General features: G+C 39.4%; 1 protein-coding gene across 1 annotated transcript in view; it reads right to left on the reverse strand.

Annotated features, from left to right (window-relative positions):
- The window catches only part of slc7a8b (solute carrier family 7 member 8b), a 51,057-nt gene that overhangs the window by 16,112 nt on the left and 15,681 nt on the right, over nt 1-19,264 (reverse strand). The window contains exons 4-5 of the mRNA XM_007258054.4: nt 3,073-3,198; nt 1,970-2,123 (exon numbers count right to left, since the gene is read on the reverse strand). Coding sequence (XP_007258116.3) covers nt 1,970-2,123; nt 3,073-3,198 — 280 coding nt within the window. The remainder of the gene's footprint in view (nt 1-1,969; nt 2,124-3,072; nt 3,199-19,264) is intronic.

Genomic DNA, 19,264 nt, shown 5'->3' on the forward strand with positions numbered 1-19,264 from the left:
TATATCTAATAACTGATGGACACAGTAATATTTCAGGATTGAAATTAGGTTTATTGTACTAACAGAAAATGTGCAATATGAATTCAACCAAAATTTGACCGGTGCAAAAGTATGGGCACCTTTATCATTTTATTGATTAAAATACTCCAAACTACTTTTTACTGACTTACTGAAGCACAAAATTGCTTTGTTAACCTCATTGAGCTTTGAACTTCAAAGCCGTTTCTGCAAGCACGCCACAAACAGAGTCGCCTGAGGTATGCAAAAGCAAAAGCACACCTCAGGTGACTCTGTTTGTGGCGTGCTTGCAGAAATGGCTTCTTTCGCATCACTCTCCCATACAGCTTCTCCTTGTGCAAAGTGCGCTGTATTGTTGACCGATGCACAGTGACACCATCTGCAGCAAGATGATGCTGCAGCTCTTTGGAGGTGGTCTGTGGATTGTCCTTGACTGTTCTCACCATTCTTCTTCTCTGCCTTTCTGATATTTTTCTTGGCCTGCCACTTCTGGCATTAACAAGAACTGTCCCTGTGGTCTTCCATTTCCTTACTATGTTCCTCACAGTGGAAACTGACAGGTTAAATCTCTGAGACAACTTTTTGTATCCTTCCCCTGAACAACTATGTTGAACAATCTTTGTTTTTAGATCATTTGAGAGTTGTTTCAATGAGCCCATGATGCCACTCTTCAGAGGAGATTCAGATAGGAGAACAACTTGCAATTGGCCACCTTAAATACCTTTTCTCATGATTGGATACACCTGGCTATGAAGTTCATATCCAATTTTGTGCTTCAGTAAGTCAGTAAAAAGTAGTTAGGAGTATTCAAATCAATAAAATGATAAGGGTGCCCATACTTTTGCACCGGTCAAATTATGCATATTGCACATTTTCTGTACAATAAACCTCATTTCAATCCTGAAATATTACTGTGTCCATCAGTTATTAGATATATCAAACTGAAATGGCTGTTGCAAACACCCAAATATTTATAACTAAAAATTATTAAGATTAATAGGGGTGCCCAAACTTTTTCATATGACTGTATGTACAAAGCTTGTGTAGGAACTGTATATACACTAGCTTATCTCAGACTGCACTGTGACTGACTGCACCTTGCACATGATGTACTTATTTTCTGTGACTATCCTGATAAGAGCCAGTTTCATCATACCATTTTTGATTGATTTTGCGACTTTATCCAATTTATGCGAATTTTCCAATTTAAAAATAATGTGTATACATAGAATTGATACAAAAGCAAGGCATTCAAATAGTTCCCAAGCATTACAAAATACATTTATTTTGACCTCTTGTGGATATTGGGGTATGTTCAGGATCATTGTCCTTCTGTGGAAGTCATCCTATTTGTAATGCACACTTACAGAATTTGCCAGTATTTCATTAAATTCATTTTTCCTCACTACCAGTAAAATGTAGCTGTCTGCAACGCAAGACCAAGGCAATATTAATCCACCTGTGTTTAACTTTATCAGTCCATTTTCATAAGGCATTACGCTTGTTTAGATGATCCATTGAAAACTTCAGATGCTGAATTGTGTGGTGAGGATGCAAATAAGTTTTTCTTCCGATGACCCTTCCACAAAGACCATATTACTGTAGGTGCAAAACCCATCCAGAATCTTCCAAAATGTTATTTGCAGTCAAGTCTTCTCCTTTTTCACAGTTATTTTAGTGCCTAGGGGAGTTCTTGTCTGCTGATCGTTGGGACAAAGTTTCAAGTATCTGAGTATTTTTAAAAGTTTCAACTTCACATATAACAATGACTGTCAATAAGTCATATCTCTAACAAGCTAGTTAAGGTCTGGTACAAACCATTCAAATTTGAAAACTGTAAAACTTAATACACTAACCCTTGCATGCCACACTTTGTTTTAAGGTCAAATTAGTGGCTGCTTACAGACTGATTTTATACATGACTTTGGTCAAATAAATGAATAAACTTCACCTGTATGGATCAATCAGCTCCTCTGTGACGTAGTTGAGAAAGTTCCATCCTCCATATGCGAAGGATCCCTGCAGGAAGGCCAGAGCAATGCGGCCCACGTCATAATCTTGGAAAGGCTCGAATGCATGAGCTGGTTCCAGCCAGTAATAATTCCCTAGAACCAAATATAGACAATTCTGTTGGCTTGTAAAATTATATTTCACAGTGCAAAAAAAGATACAAAAACTACCGAAAATCAACAATCATCTAAATCATATGCTTGGGGACCACTGGGTGTTTTATCACATGAATCTTCTCCATCTTATAAAAAGAGTTTGTAGATTTACTGCGTGGTCTGATTTTCCTTGCTGCCCTATAAATAGAGGCTCAGAGGCTACATTTGGGTAGTGTACCTCTTGGTGAGAGATATGCCTCTACAATACACTTGAAGAGATTTTGCCCTGATAACAGATATTTAGAGGGGGCACATCACTGGACTGAGAGAAGAATTGTTCATCATCTAGGTTGTCAGGTAGCCCCCATCTTTATGGGGGAAGTCTTGACTGCTATGGACTAGAATTGTATCATCTTTAGCAACAATTCCAGGTTCTGTTTGAGAGTCAATAACTGTTCTTACCATCCTTTTCCTCTGCTTATCTGAGATTTTTCTTGTTCTGCCACTTCAGGTCTTAACTAGAACTGTTCCTGTGTTCTTCTATTTCCTCACAGTGGAAACTAACCGCTGAAATCTCAGAGATCTGAGGTTTTTGTATCCTTCCTCTAAACCATAATGTTGAACAATCTTTGTTTTCAGGTCATTTGAGAGTTGTTTTGAGGCTCCCATGTTGGCACTCTTCAGAGAAGATGCAACATAAACCACTTTAACCTACTGCTCTGCAGTAGTCCTACACCAGTTCCACTTTATTGATGCAGAGGGCTATTAAACTCTACAGTCCCAGCATGGCTACAGTCGGTAGCTGTAAAAAAAACACAAACTTCACCTCTAAGGTAAGTGTTTCTGATAAAAGGGAAAGGAGTGTTGGTACAGGGAGGTTGGTAATAAAGTAAGTGTGTGTGTACTCAGGCTGTGGATGTGTAAATACAGCTCTGAAGGTGAGAGATACCTTTGCATATCTGCACGATGCCCATGATGATGATGAGGCCCAAGGCCAGCAGCTTCCCAGCAGTAAAGATGTCTTGTACTCGTGTTGCCCAGCGCACACTGAAGCAGTTCACCCATGTCAGCAGCACTGTGGGACACAGAGGAAGTAATTCAGTTCTTTATTTCATTTTAAGTCATATGGTGATCGGATGACGTTTGAATTTCACTTTTCTGTATTTAAAGTCAGGTGTAAACACCCATAAGACACACTGTAATTGGATTTTAATTGGATCACTCAAACCACATTCAGAGATGGCCAGAGATGGAACTCATCCGACAGACTCCGAAAGTCTTTTGTCCCTCAGGCCATAAGACTTTTCAACTCATCTCAGCACAGCAAACTAAAGACTCTGTGACACTTTTTCACCCTGGCAACTCTGGCCACACCATGGACACACCCTCAGCTATGGACACACTCTCAGACTTGCTGATGCCTATAACACTATTTTTATAGTTCTACCCTATTTTGCACTAGTAGTTCATTCACTAGTTCATCCATCTACTGTTTACGTATCTTTTGCACTGCTGAATTTAAATAATTATATAACTGTGTATTTGCACTTTCTATTTGGCTGACATCAGTTATGCTTACTTTATGCACATCAACTGGTGATCACTGTCTATTGTTCAACTGCACTACCTCCATTCTATTTGATTGTATTTATATGTATCTTTATCTTTATATTTTATATATTTTACTTTGTAACTTTGTGTATTCAATTTGTAAGTTTGTGTCTGCTGCTGGATGTCTAGAATTTCCCCTTGGGGATCAATAAAGTATCTATCTATCTATCTATCTGTCTGTCTGTCTGTCTGTCTGTCTATCTATCTATCTATCTCTATCTCTCTATCTCTCTATCTATCTATCTGTAATCGAATTTCGTCAGACAAAAAAGTAAAAAGTTTTAGAAAACCCCTATTTTTTTAGTTTTTTAGTCTAGTAGCACTACTATATGGCCCAGACAAGCTGCTTATTATTTTCTCATCTTAGTAATGAATTTGTTACTGCAATTCACCTGCAAGACCTTTAATTCTTATCTTTGCTGTTGAAACTGAGACTTAATGAGTCTAATGATAAGCTGTTGCCATGTGGGTCAGCCAGATGTGACTCTTCCTGTACCAATTTTCTCCAGTTAAACAAAGAGTCTTTTAAAGGTGTAGGAAGCAGTACTCTGGACAGCTCTGTGGATTCATCATACAAAAAAAACTTTTACTTTTAACTTTTACAGTTTTTACACAGAGATATCTGTATTTTTGTGTCTTTTTCTAGTTATTATGATGATGAAAGTGTTAATGTACTGTGTGTAAGTGTGTAAATGCTGCACAAGAGAGTACAGTAACACTATCTGTTCTAGTACTGCTTATCTACAGACAAATGCTTGGGAAATAGTTTTTATTCAGGTTTATTTTACAATATACATTTTTTTTTAAATTGTACAATACTAAAATGACTTTTTTTGTGTTTACCTCATTTGTTTTCCTTAAAGGCCCTGGTAGTTTACTGCAAAATTATGTATCGTACAATGGATCTTGTATCATTTCTGTTTTTTTCTAAAACTTTTGCCCAGTAGTGAACACCTGTCACAACTGTGTACAACTGTGGATCGTGACGTGTGTGTGTGTGTGAGTGTGTGTGTATGTGCGTGTGTGTAGGTGTGTTTGCTTGCGTGTGTTTGTACAGTTTGTTCCCTTTAGATTTAATCTCTCTGTCATGTTTTCTGACAGAGCCATTACAGGAATTTGAAAATTATTTATTGTTTCACAACATTGTATAACCTCACAGTTCCTCCCTTTTGATTAGAAATAGTTTTTTTTTTTTTTATAAAAAGTTAAAAAAAAATTTTTATTTTTTTATCTGATCTAGTCATGCATTTTAGTGACAGGTGTAAACAAAAACCTGCTCAACGTAAATCCAGATAATACCTGGTTAAAAAACACATGTAAATACTAGATGTAAACAGGATTTAGCTTTTTTAAAGTGTAGATAAGGAACCAGTTTTCCAGGTCCACGAGTTCACACTGTGCTCTTTTTTCCAGACTGAGGTGGATTTTTTGTAATTTTTAGTGAAAGACACTGAAAACCATTTCTATGTATGATAAGTGCTTTGTGTGCCTGTCTGGCATAATCTAAACCGAGCAACTGTTTTTTTTACACATTGTCAAAATGTTCCAAACGCTCCAAAATGACCTGGAAAAAAATCTTTATTTATTTACTAGTTGCCATTCTTGATGAAACGTTTTGTTGCATCCTTAAAAACACTTTATAACATTTTAATAAGAGAATGTAGTGCTTTCTCCACAATGTACATTAAAGCTAAGTGGGAAAGGAGCTTAACATCAACACTACAAAGGAAGAATGGACTAAAATGTGCGTAGCGCAACACACTACTACTAATTCAAGATTAATGAAAGAATATGGGTGGAAAAATCTGACTTCCTATTTCATAACATCTGAAACACATGTGTCAAACACAAGGCCCGCGGGCCAAATGTGGCCCGCCACGTCCTTTTATGTGGCCCGCGAGAGCTTGTAAAATCTTAGTGTCTATAATAAATAGGTCAGAAGCGTGCTTTGACCAAAAACTACATTTCCCACAATGCTTGTCGATTGTGTTACCCGCGAAGTTACGGCTTACTGCCACTACAGGGCAGTGTAGTCATTGATGTGGAAACCCTGCCGGAGGGAAGGCGTAACTTCGCGGGTGGAATTGAGACATACAAATGTTTATCCCATAATGTCCAGAAAAAGAAAAGTTGATGCAGACGGACGGCTGTGCTTCAAGGCGAAAGACCGGTATGCTTTTTGTGTTACGAAGAGTGTTACTGACCAAAATAAATGCTTTTTATGAGAGATATAAGTTGTGTGTAAATAGTCACACTTTCACCGCAGCAAAGGACGAGGACGTGAATCACTTATCTAACCAGCCTTTACTGATTTCTGCCCCCAATAACCCTTTCAATAACCTCCAATAGCCTTTAATAGTCTTCAGTAGCCTTCAACAGTCTAACCTTACAGCCGTGCTGTGTCCACTAAACTCCGTAGTTATAAACATCCTGAGGTTAGCAGCGCGCTAACTGACCTGTTTATAATGTAATCCGAGCAGTGACTCCGGGACGGCTGCTCTAAACTGCTGCTGTTAGCTGCTTGGGCTGAAAGATGAACTGTAGAGAGCTGTATTATCCGTTTAGTGGGGTTAAAACCTTTATTTCCTATACAGAAGAACTTAAAAATTTTAAAAACGCTCCAGACTGGCTGAGCTGAGCCCTGTAGCCCGTGGCTGGGCTGTAGCTCTGACTAAGTAAAGACTGCGGGCTTGTGCTGCTGCAGCTGCAGCTCCGACTAGTGGTTGGATGAGGAACTGCTAAATCTGAGGAAATGCTAAATCTGTCACATGTTCTTAACAGCTCACAATTTTTGATTTTATGTTTATTAAGCCTCTTTTCAGTATCAAACGTTTTGATCAAAGTTAATATAACTTGTATTTGATGTCATTTCTATTCACTTGAATAGTTTGGTTCTTGATTGATGGAGTTTTTGGATTTCATACCATGACAAATTAAAAGGATTTATGTTAATAGAGCAACAAGCAAACATTTTTTTCCATGCAACTGTAATATTTGATTGAATATAGTTATTTAACATTAAGGAGTAATTACATTCATTTTATATTACATTTGGTTACATTTTATTACATTTATAAGTTACATCTGGCCCTCAGAGGACAGCCATGTGCTAATGTGGCCCTCGGCCAAAATGAGTTTGACACCCCTGATCTGAAATAAATAGCAAACAAATTGGGCAACACCAATCATGTTGGAGGATGTGTGCAAATATGGTGGCTAATCATACACATATTTTTTGTAAATGTAAAAAAATACAGTCTTTTTGGGAGAAAAGGAATAATATTATTGTAATGGCTATTTTGTGATCCTATTGTTTTCCTATTGATAACCACTGGTGGCCAAGCTGGAGAGGTTGACTCAAACATCCAAGTAAATAGGGTCCAGATAAATGTTGTCCAAAAATATTGAGAGATTTAATGAAAGTAAAATATGATACAAAACTCTGAAGTTATATAAAGTCCATATAAAGCAGGATTGCTAAGATAAATAAAGATTCTTTGGCTTGGTAGTATGGCTCGGTTGTTAGGTCAAAGACCATCACTTCCTGCTCTGGCCACACCTTCTCAGGTAACATCACCTGTAGATAAAGGATAGATGAGTGGCCCCTTTGGCCACAAGAGGGAGACAGAAATGGGCTTGCACAACACAAAAGAAAAAGAAAAGAGATATCAGAAAAAACTCAAATGTGGGTTTTGGCTCCTACAATTATCGAAGACATTTTGGAGTACTTGATTCTTAAAACATGTAAAGTTATGTACCTTGGTGATATAAATAACTATGTTCTAGATAGTGATGATATTTAATGATATATAAACGATCCTACTGATAGCTATAATAACATGACATTGTTGAAAGACCAACCCTTCCACTTTTGAACAATAGATAGAAACTGTTAAGAGTCCGGTGGGGAACAATGCAGATGTGGCGATACAAAATTGCGAGAATTTATTTAAAAACCACAAGAAAACAAAATAAACAAACAGTAAACGAAGCAACAAAGAGTCACAGAGCACAAAGAGACTGAAAAAAGAAGAGACTAGATAAAAAAGCACAAGACACTGAAACAAAGGGACTATATATACACAAAGAATGGGCAGGAAAACAGGAAACAGAAAACACTTGAACCAGGTAACAAGGAGGCGGAGCTACAGACAAACCCAGGTGAGCACACTAAAGACAGGGGCAGAGACACGGGAGGAATACACAGGGCGATTTGCAGGGGAAAGGTAAATAAACAAACAGGAGGGCAGAAAAAAACACAGAGACAGGCAGGAGAGACACAGAACAGGAGAAGGACAAGACCGTTAAACAAACCTATGTACTAGAATGACTTTCAAGCTCTGATTGAGGGGAAAAGCATTTTCTAATAATTGGAAAACATTGAAAATATATGACACCACACCAGTCAAATAATAATACTGAATTTTTTTTTTCTCCTACTCACGATTTTGTATTGTAGATATCACTGAGATTTGCATTATTGTGAGATCTATTAGTAGTGTATAATACTGTTCTGCTTGTAATTTTTTGTGTATTAATGAATTTTGTGGAAACATATAAATAAACACTTAAGTATAAAAAAAATACTTGCATTTAAAAAATGTCAAAAAACTAGAAAAGTGAAGGTTTATATTAAATGCTACACAAATATGTAGATTCTAGTACAGTAAAAAAAAAAACAATGGCTCTGCTTGTAACACTATGTCACACTATGACCCTATTTACCCCTGATCCCTTCATGCGACTAGTCTTTGAATTGTATCCTGATCAGATATTAAGCTAAATGTATTTACCCTCGACGGTCAAAATGCTTTTGCTGGTAGTCAGACTGAAATGTTAGTGCTTTGTGGGATCGTTGCTTGTTATGCAGCAAATATTACTGGTGTTTAGGTCATACTGGGATGGTTTTGGGTGTATTTGAAGGGGTTCAGAGGTTGTTAAATATGCATTGAGAGATGGATGCATCTCAGACCCCCTCCTGAAGTGCACTGAGTGATCAGATCTGTATCCTTTTTAAATCAGTCTCGGGTCTGTTTACACTTGTATTTTTATGTGAGTGGGCCTTATCCAGATATCCTTCAGATACTGAAGACGCATTAAGTGACCTAATGATTTTTTGGGAAAAACACAATACATGTTTGTATTTTTAGTTAAATTTAGTTAATTCATTACAATTACAATCAATAAAAGTCTTATTCCATTGTTAAAGCCTGGTTTGCAATGTAAGGGTTAAATTCTTGAAATGCCAAAAGGCACATGATCCAATAAGAATTTGGTTTCTTTATGGTAGTTAGGTAAACATGTCAAGCCAAGCGAGCTTTCACTAATTAACACATTAGGAGTGAAACTGCTGAAGTTGAAAGAGACACTGTTAAACCACTAAGTTACAAGACTCAAATGTCTGATTAATCCAAACCCATTGTAAATTGAGTATGGTACACTGCCATTAGCTTAATGCCAACATATTACTACAATCCCATAGGGGGATTCAAATGAACAAGTAATTGACAGAAAGATTAAAACATAAACTAAAACAGCTTCTTGTTAAATCATGTAATTACTCCAATAAAGGACATAAAAGACAGTAAGCATCTGATAATAAGCACCTCAGTGTACAGTGTGGACCCTCCCACAAGGGGTGGGCGATAAGGCCCTAAAATAATATCACAATATTTCATGGTATTTTCACGATAACAATACTCTTGGCGATGTGACAAAACACTGAATAAACAGAATCAATGATCCAGAATGTCATGATACTAATAATGCACTCGATATATAAAGTAAAATAAAAGATTAAACAGATTTATTCTGTCTCTAGTAGATATACTGTATAATGGGAAACAATAACAGTGTGGATGTTTCTTTTGCTAAAAACAGCAAAAAGTTGTTTATTTTAAAACAAGATTAGATTGTCTGTGTTGTGGACTCCATTTTGGGTAAATGCAAATAGTGCTGTTTGATAATGTCTGTCACAATGCACACATTTCTTGTGTCTCAATTACTCCTTACTACCAGTAATAAAATTAAAGCCCAGTCTGTATCCGTGTGAGTGTGATTAAAAAAGTTTACTTAAAAACCAGGCAAAATTGTGATATTTTATGCAATACTGCATTGACTTTCAAAAGAAATATTTTTTTGTTTAGTTGGTGTGAGACAGTGATTCATTTTGTGCTTAGTTTAAACCCTGCTCACTAGATAGAAGTGTCATTAGATCCTTTTGTTCTAAATGGAAAAAAATAAAGTTTTCTTTTACCCAAATATGATTGTGTAATATTACACTTTAATATGTTTACTAAAAATGAGATTTAAGCAATCACAGTACATTGCCTTGCTTACAGTATCGCAATATATTTTTATATATTATGTCGTAACCAGGGATGTCCCGGTCACACTTTTTTTGCCCCGAGTCTGAGTGATTTGATTCTGGTACTTAGTTCCAATCCAACTTATTTAAAAAAACCTTGAACTCAGAACTCTGTATCAGTATCAAATGTTGCGGACTTGGGGACGTCCACAATTTAATACCAATACCAAGTTACAATCTGATACTTTGGCAATGCAGTAAAAAAGAAAGAATGCATCTGAGGTGTCCCTTAAGGTTATTTAAATACATTTTTCATTTTAATTAAAACAATGGTATGTATAGGTGTATAGTTTAAAATGTGAGGTGATGTATATTCCTTGTCAATCTGTTAAAATAATGGATGAGAAGTTCAATTTCAAAACTTTGATATTTGTTCCGATTTACTGACTTACCAGGGGGGACTAATTATGGGTGATGCGCACACACACACACACACACACTCACATAACGCTTTTCCACCAACATGGAACCGGCACAGTTTTGGTTCGCAAACTTAATTTTAAACTGTTCGCCATGTTTCCACCAACTTAAGTAACATACGTTCTCACCGGGAACGGAAGAATATTAGGTTCTTCAGCGCGAACCATGACGACATCTGTGCAACGCTCTCTGTTGATGACGTTTTGATGGTTCCACTAAAACTGGTGGATAGTGTGCTGGTTCACTGAAAAGCACCTCGATTCTTATAAGCCCGAATGGAACTGGTTCAAGAACCAGAGTTCTTATGAAAGCGCTGACAGACACAGAAGGAGAGGAAATGTGTTAGCAGTGAAGTGGTTAAATGTACTCTCCAGAGCTGTTCAGTGGGAAATAAAAAGAATCACTACCTTAGTCTTATAACCCAGCTATTTATCTATTGCCGCTTGTTCTGCCTGTTCTTTTCTGTGTTAACACTGGCAAACTTAAGGGGGGCAAGGGGGCAACAAATCATCATGCCCCAACTGTTGCAAAATCCTGATAATGTGTATTTATTGAGTACCCATCTATAAGTAACCTTCTGTCTCTCCGGCAGAAAAAGGTGCTGTTTAGCGGTGTATAGCATTCTCCTACAGGTCAGAAATCCGAATCATCAGCCCCCACTAGAGCCCCACCCACTAGATCAGTTGAACAAACTCTATTTTGGTCATTTCAATTAAGAACCTCAGACAGTACATAGCAGGATTAGCCAGCAGACTTCGTCTGAAGGAGGGATCTGTACCTACTGACTGTGGCAAAGTGAGATGTATGTACTTTTAAATGATGTGTTTTGTGCTTCTATCGCAGTTAAGTCTATACTAGTTTGTTCATGTTTTCCCAGTTAGCACAAGCTTACACTAACATGTTGTTCATGTTTTCCCAGTTAGCACAAGCTTACACTAACATGTTGTAAACATTCAGCCTAAACATGGAGTGGCCAGCAACAGCTTATTTGCAGAAAAGTGACAGAACCCTTAAATGGCTTATTTTGACAGGGACTGAAACTGGTAAGAATAGAGCTGGTGAGATATCTTCATTAGAAAGTGATTTTATGCAAAGAACTTCATTATTATGTTTTGTATAGCCAATAGACTTATTCTAAACGTGTAAAAAGAGGTATTATGTCCCTTTTAGGATATTCCTGATGAGAAAAGATGGAAACATCTACTTTTATCTAAAAATTGAGATTCTAAAACTATTGGTTGCAGTTATGTCTACATTAATTACATTAGCATCCAATCCTACAACATATGAGCATTCCATTAACTCAAATAAGCCACTATGCAAACTTTGTTTTTTTTAAGGTATCATTATAGATTTTTTACTTAGGATATACAATTGTACCGCACTTTGAAAGTAATGTGTAATTATGCTATTATACCGATTATTATGGCAAAAAATAGTCTTAAAATTACAAATATTATTGCACCTATAAAATAGCTTTATAATTATTTCATCATATTTATAATATTTCATGAAAGGCCAAATAAAAGAGATTAAATGAAACATAAAAAATCATAAAAACCAACCAAAACTACCTCCATTACTTTAAAAACTAAATCTCTAAAGCTTTAGAGATCTGACAAAATTATTTCTTTGTATCTGTCCTTCCACTGTAAAAAGATGACAAACTTCTGTAGGTCTGAAAGGATTTGGAGCTGATAAAGAAGCTATTTAGGATGCTGCACAGCAGACCCATCACAGTAGCATTTAATCTTACTTGCATTCCAATTAAAAAAATATATAGGAATGTATGCAGGTCAGTAACATAAGGCGGAATTAAAATAGCTTAAAAGGCTCATGCTGGACAGATGCCAGAATACATGAGCCATTCTAATAAATAACCACATATCAACCATTGGTACCACTTTAAAATAAGACTACCTTTGTAAAGGGTTTATAAATGGTTTACAATTAGTTTATTAATGGTTACTAATTAGGTTGTGAATGCCTTAAAAATCATTAATAATCAGTTATAACACATACGTAGAAAGGGCAACAGTATACATGGCTGCGGGTTCACTATTTGGCAAACAACAGGTCATTGTTGCCCTTTCTACATATGTCTTACAACTGATTATTAAAAATACTTTTTAGGGCATTTACAACCTAATTAATAAACTAATTGTAAACTATTTATAAACCCTTTAAAAAGGTAGTTGTATTTTAAAGTGGTACCCAACCATTTGCATTTTTGGTATAAATCAGATATTCTTTTTTTACATATATTTCTTTATTCATGAAGACACTTAAAATAAAATATCTTACAATGAAGAACAATTGATTTCTCCCAAAGGGGAGAAATGATTGATGCATGGCTTTCTATAATACAAGGGCCCATCTTACTTCTGTGCACAATGTGAAGGGTTCTTATTAAGCTGGGTAAAACCTTGTGCAATAAGCTACTCTAATTGTGATTTAACACCTACCTGGATTGGTCCACACTTTTGTAATTTAAAGTTTTCTGGTTTGAAAGATGCAAAAGGACCAATGGAACAAAATTTGGTCTGGCCAAAAGAGGTGTTCTTAGTCATATCTACGGTTTATCTGCATTGTAAAAGCAGCTTTCTAGATGATTTAAACTTTTGGACTGATTACAGGAAGCTGAATCAGTGTCGTGCTGAAATCCAACTCATCTTGATATGCAGGTGCATTATACAGGAGTATGGGTACAACAGATAATAACAGGCAGTGATGGTATAGTTACTTTGAAAAAGTAATCCAATTACTGATTACTGATTACTCCTTTAGTAACTTAGTTACTTTATGGATTACTTGATTTTAAAAGTAACTAAGTTACTTTACAAGTTACTTTATTAGTTACTTTCAGCAGCTGCAGACACCACCTCCCGCCGCCTTAACATAAACATTATAACAAGTTTTGCCAATACTCCCTTTATTGGAAAATGCCTTTTAACAGCAACAATTTATCTCTATTAAGTTGAACTATTTCCTAAAAAAATAAGTTTTTTTTTTATAAAAATAAAAAAATTAACTTAACATAAATATTTTTTTTTATAAAAAATAAAATATGTTCTTTCTTGATTTTACTAAACATAAATACTTGTTTTTATAAAAAATATATAAAATAAAGAAAGTATTTCTTGACCTGACATATTTAACACTGTAAAACTGAACATTGAACTTGTTGTTCTCTGCAGGGCAGCAAGGAGTGGTTTAAAAAACAGAACCGTGTATATGGTCTAGACCAGGGATCACATATTTGCAGACTGCGGTCCGGGTCCGGACCCAGACGTTGTCCAATACGGACCCATACCGGACCCAACTACTGAGAAGGATTTAATTCTGACAGTGTTCATTTAAAGCACCGGAACTTTTCTTGTCTTTACGGTATTGTGCGCTCTGCGCCACAGTGAACTTACAATCACGTGTGGTGTAAAATCTTTAAATGCTCTCCTCTGCCAATCAAATTTGTGGCAGACCGCTTCCCTGGCTAGTGAATTGGGACGCGGCCGCAAAAAAAACGCCTTTATAAAGGAGCCCGAGAACTGGCGAAAAACGAAAACGGGCGGAAACTAAAGACACGCCGAGCGCGAGAGAGAGAGACAGGGGAGAAAGCGAGACGCGTGTGATTGGGGAAGAGCGGAGGGGGAATGGGTAAGGGAGCGGTGTATGTGTGTGTGTGTGTGAGTGTGTGTGTGTGTGTGTGTGTGGAGGAGATGAGGTGGAGAGAGAGAGAGAGTAACGCACAGTGATTTAAATAAGTAACTTTAATCTGATTACTGGATTGGAAATAGTAACGCGTTAGATTACTCGTTACTGAAAAAAAGGGTCAGATTAGAGTAACGCGTTACTAAGTAACGCGTTACTGACATCACTGATAACAGGTGGTAATTCCTGTATGTACTGTAACTGTAGATTACTCCTTATTTATACATAAAAATAAAAGAATCAGAGGAGATTTCTGTTACACTCAATTTGCTGCTCACTAAACTGCAGTGTGTAACCCAAACTAACAAGACTAAATGTGTATAATGTACCAAACACATAAAACTTTGGTGATGAACAATGGTCTGATCATTAAACGTATTTGGGAGGTTTTTGGGTGGAGAGAAGTAGAAAATTGTCACATCTGGTGCTGTTAGCTCCTCTGTTTCTCACGCACCCAGCTCTGACAGAGGTTCTCAGTCTAACAACTACATTACCCAGAACGCACCACCCGCTGACACGCACACACCTAGTCACACGTCACCTCACCTGCTCCAACCAGGAAGCCCCGAATATTAGTCTGGCACTATTTAAGGACACCTCTCACACACTTCTGTGCCGGGTATTGTTGGATTTTCCTCATTACTAAGCGTTACTATCTGTTGTCTCTGTTATCTTCGTGTATGACCTTGTTTTGTTTTTTCTCGACGCCGATTTTTGGATTATCTCTGATTGTGGATTTTTTTGTGTATGACCTGGACTGTTTCACGTTTGTTCGATTTTGGATTACCTCTGATGTTGGCCTGCTTGTGTTTGAACTCTGGACTGTCTCTCACTCATGGTATGGTTATTCCTACGTTGCTTCTGTTTTTCGGTGCTCTAACTCTGTTTGTACGACTACCCTTTTTTCTGCCTGCTATTTTAATAAACAACCCGTTTTACTGCATCTGCGAGTGTCTGTATTCTGTGCACACCATGACAGAATACCCGGCCTCTCTCGATCAGACAGCAGATGCGGATATGATAAGATCAGGGTTGTTTAATCAAGGCAGATTGCTCGGTCAGCACCAGCAAACACTCGCCGGTGTGACCCACGCCGTTACTGAGTTAGCTAGCCAGCAAGCTAACCAGCAGCAGCAGCTCTCTAGCATTCTCGAGCACCTTAAGGGCTTAGCTGTAGCTAACGCTAGCCCTGTAGCTAACACTAGCACCATTAGCTCTCCTGTCTCCGGCTTTCAGGTGTGCAAACCGGAGTATTTTGATGGTTCCCCGGAGAAATGCAGCGGATTTCTCTTACAATGCTCCGTATTTTTTAGTAACGCTTCTCCCGCCACAGACAAAGCTAAGATCGGCTTTATTATTTCAAGGCTGTCTGGTAAAGCACTCGACTGGGCTACGGCGGTTTGGGACACCATTTCTGAAACCAGCTATTCGGAGTTTTTGACTTTGTTTCGAGCAGTTTTTGATCACTCACGCTACGGACAATCCTCTGGAGAGCTTCTACTGGCGTTAAAACAAGGTCAGAAAACTGTTGCTTCATATGCCATGGAGTTTCGCACTCTGGCAGCTGGCAGTGGCTGGAACAACGCTGCACTTATCTCTGTGTTCAAGAATGGACTTAACCCTGAAGTTTTGAAGGAGTTAGCATGCAAGGATGAATCCCTTACCTTGGATCAACTGATTTCCCTCTCCATTCGGTTAGACCAGCTGCTCTCTCGCCAAACCAAGACCAACCTCCACGTACAACCCACTCCAGCAGAGCTACCTCACGCTTCATCAGACTCCACAGTGGAACCCATGGATGTTCAAAAGTCCAGATTATCTCCAGCGGAACGCCAACGCCGCATTCGGTTCCATCTTTGCCTCTACTGTGGAGAGGCTGGGCATCGCAAAGCTGCATGTGGTCTCCTGACCCGATCCGTGAAGGCTCCAGCCCTGGGAAAGCGCGTGGGGTGCTCTCGTGGTACGTGGTACGTAATTCTATCTCTAATCACAAAGCTAAATGTTTTACGTTACCTGTTATTATTTCTTCACCCACTGGTATGTTCTGTGTCCCAGCGCTTGTAGATTCCGGGTCGGAGGGGAACTTCATCAGCTGGGACCTGGTCAAGGAACATGGCATCCCTACCCGTGACCTGCGCCGTCCCATTTCTATACACGCTGTGGATGGGAAAACTGTACGCTCCAAGGCTATCACTCGTCAGACACTTCCCGTCGCTCTTCAAGCCAGTGCTCTGCATCACGAGGAACTGCCCCTGTTTGTGCTTCCCTGCTCTGAACACCCGGTGATTTTGGGCATGCCATGGCTCAAATTTCATGATCCTGTGGTTTCCTGGACTGATGGTGATATTACGGTTTGGTCTCCCTCTTGTTATGAACATTGTTTAGCTCTTAATGAGTTAGCTTTACAGTCTACCTCGGTAGAAAGTCCTGACGCAGTAGATACTCCTGTTATCCCCTCTGAATACTCTGATTTTCTTGATGTCTTTAGCAAAACCAATGCCACTAAATTGCCTCCACACCGTCCTTATGACTGTGCTATAGATCTAGTGGAGGGAGCTACGCTGCCCAAAGCTAGAGTCTATCCCCTCACCCTCGATGAAGAGAAGGCTATGGCAGACTATGTTGAGGAGGCACTCGCTCAGGGTTTCATCCGCCCGTCTAAATCTCCGGTTGGTTCAGGGTTCTTCTTTGTCAAGAAGAAAGACGGGGGGTTGAGACCCTGTATAGACTACCGTGGGCTTAATGACATAACTAAGAAATTTGCGTATCCGTTACCCCTCATACCCAGCGCTCTCGAGCAACTTCGTGAAGCTTCCTTTTTTACGAAATTAGACTTGCGCAGCGCGTATAATTTAATTCGTATCCGTGAGGGTGATGAGTGGAAGACTGCCTTTACCACTACTAATGGGCACTACGAATATTTGGCGATGAGTTTCGGTCTCGCTAACGCCCCGGCAGTCTTCCAGTCATTCATGAATGACATATTTAGGGATATGATTGGGAAGTACGTCGTCCTATTTATAGACGACATTTTGATTTATTCGGCTGATTTTGAGTCTCACGTGATCCACGTACGTTCCGTTCTCCAACGCTTACTGGAGAATAGCCTTTATGCCAAAGCGGAGAAATGCGAATTTCACCGTCAGCAAGTCTCCTTTCTCGGCTATGTTATTAGCTCCCAAGGCGTCCTGATGGACGACACAAAAGTTTCAGCTGTCACTGACTGGCCCGTTCCGCAGTCTATTAAGGATCTCCAGCGCTTTTTAGGTTTTGCAAATTTCTATAGGCGATTTATCCGCAATTTCAGTGGTATAGCTGCCCCTCTTACTGCTCTGACCAAGAAAGCCACTAAGATCCTGAATTGGTCCCCCGAAGCTGAGCAAGCTTTTAATAAGCTTAAAACTGCATTTGTGTCCGCGCCTATACTAGCACACCCTAAGCCCGAACTCCCGTTCGTTGTTGAGGTCGACGCTTCTGATACTGGGGTAGGGGCTGTTTTGTCACAGCGTAGTGGGTCTCCGCCTAAAATGCATCCCATAGCCTTCTTTTCACGAAAAATGTCTCCTGCGGAGCGCAACTACGGCATAGGGGATAGAGAGCTTCTTGCTGTCAAACTGGCTCTCGAAGAATGGCGTCACTGGCTGGAGGGGGCCGCGCACCCATTTACTGTTATCACTGATCACAAGAATCTCGAGTATTTACGCTCTGCCAAACGTCTTAATCCTCGCCAAGCTCGTTGGTCATTATTTTTCTCTAGATTCGATTTCTCTATTTCGTTCCGCCCTGGCAACCGTAACACTAAGGCAGACGCACTATCCCGAGTCTATACTGCTCCGGATAGCGCATCTCAGTCTTCCGAACCTGAACGCATTCTTCCTCCGGCCGTCAAAATTGCAGCTATTCGCTGGGAATTAGATGATCTCATTCAACAGAGTGTAGCGCACTCACCGCCTCCTGAGGGGTGTCCCTCTCACAAAACTTTCGTTCCTGAACAATTTAGAGATCGTCTTATTAGCTGGGCTCACTCTGCTCTCACCTCGGGCCATCCCGGCGTTACGCGCACTCTGCAGCTAGTATCAGCTCGCTATTGGTGGGAAACCATGCGAGCTGACATACACGCTTTCGTCTCCTCCTGTTCCGTTTGTGCTCAATGCAAAACCCCAAAAACCCTTCCAGCCGGTAAGCTTGTTCCTCTACCTGTACCAGAGAGACCCTGGTCTCACATAGCTGTAGATTTCGTCACCGATTTACCTGTCTCCGAGGGTTACACCACAGTACTCACTGTTGTGGATAGATTTTCCAGGGGGGTTAAGTTTATTCCTTTCTCTGACTTGCCCACTGCACTTCAAACTGCACAAGCCATTTACACATACATGTTAAGACATTATGTTATTCCAGAGGATATTCTCTCTGATCGGGGTCCTCAGTTTACTTCCAGGGTTTGGAAAGCATTTTTTGAACATTTGGGTGTTCATGTTAGTTTAACCTCAGGGTTCCATCCCACTAGTAACGGTCAATGTGAACGTGTTAATCAAGAATTGGGCAAGTTTCTCCGTCTGTACTGTTATAAACACCCCTCTGACTGGTCCCAGTTCCTTATATGGGCTGAGATTGCGCAGAATTCTCTCACTAACTCCACTTCTGGTCTCACACCGTTTCAGTGCGTTCTGGGTTACCAACCTCCGTTAGCTCCGTGGACAGCCGTGTCCTCTGAGGTTCCTGCGGTGGACGACTGGATGAAGCGGAGCGAGCAGGTGTGGGAGGAAACTCACCAGCAGGTTTCGGAGGCGTTACGCAAATACAAGGAGCAGTCCGACAGACACCGAGGCAGTACCCCCCAGTATCAGCCCGGGGATCGAGTATGGTTGTCCACCCGGGACTTGAGGTTCGAGGGGGAGTGCAGGAAACTCCTGCCTAAGTATATTGGGCCTTTCAAGGTTTTGTCTCAAATTAACGAAGTTACTTATAAGATTGAACTTCCAGCCCAGTATAGAGTCCATAATTCATTCCATGTTTCTCTCCTGAAACCTCTTGT

The sequence above is a fragment of the Astyanax mexicanus genome, chromosome 8 (assembly GCF_023375975.1).
Source record: "Astyanax mexicanus isolate ESR-SI-001 chromosome 8, AstMex3_surface, whole genome shotgun sequence".
NCBI lineage: Eukaryota > Metazoa > Chordata > Actinopteri > Characiformes > Acestrorhamphidae > Astyanax > Astyanax mexicanus.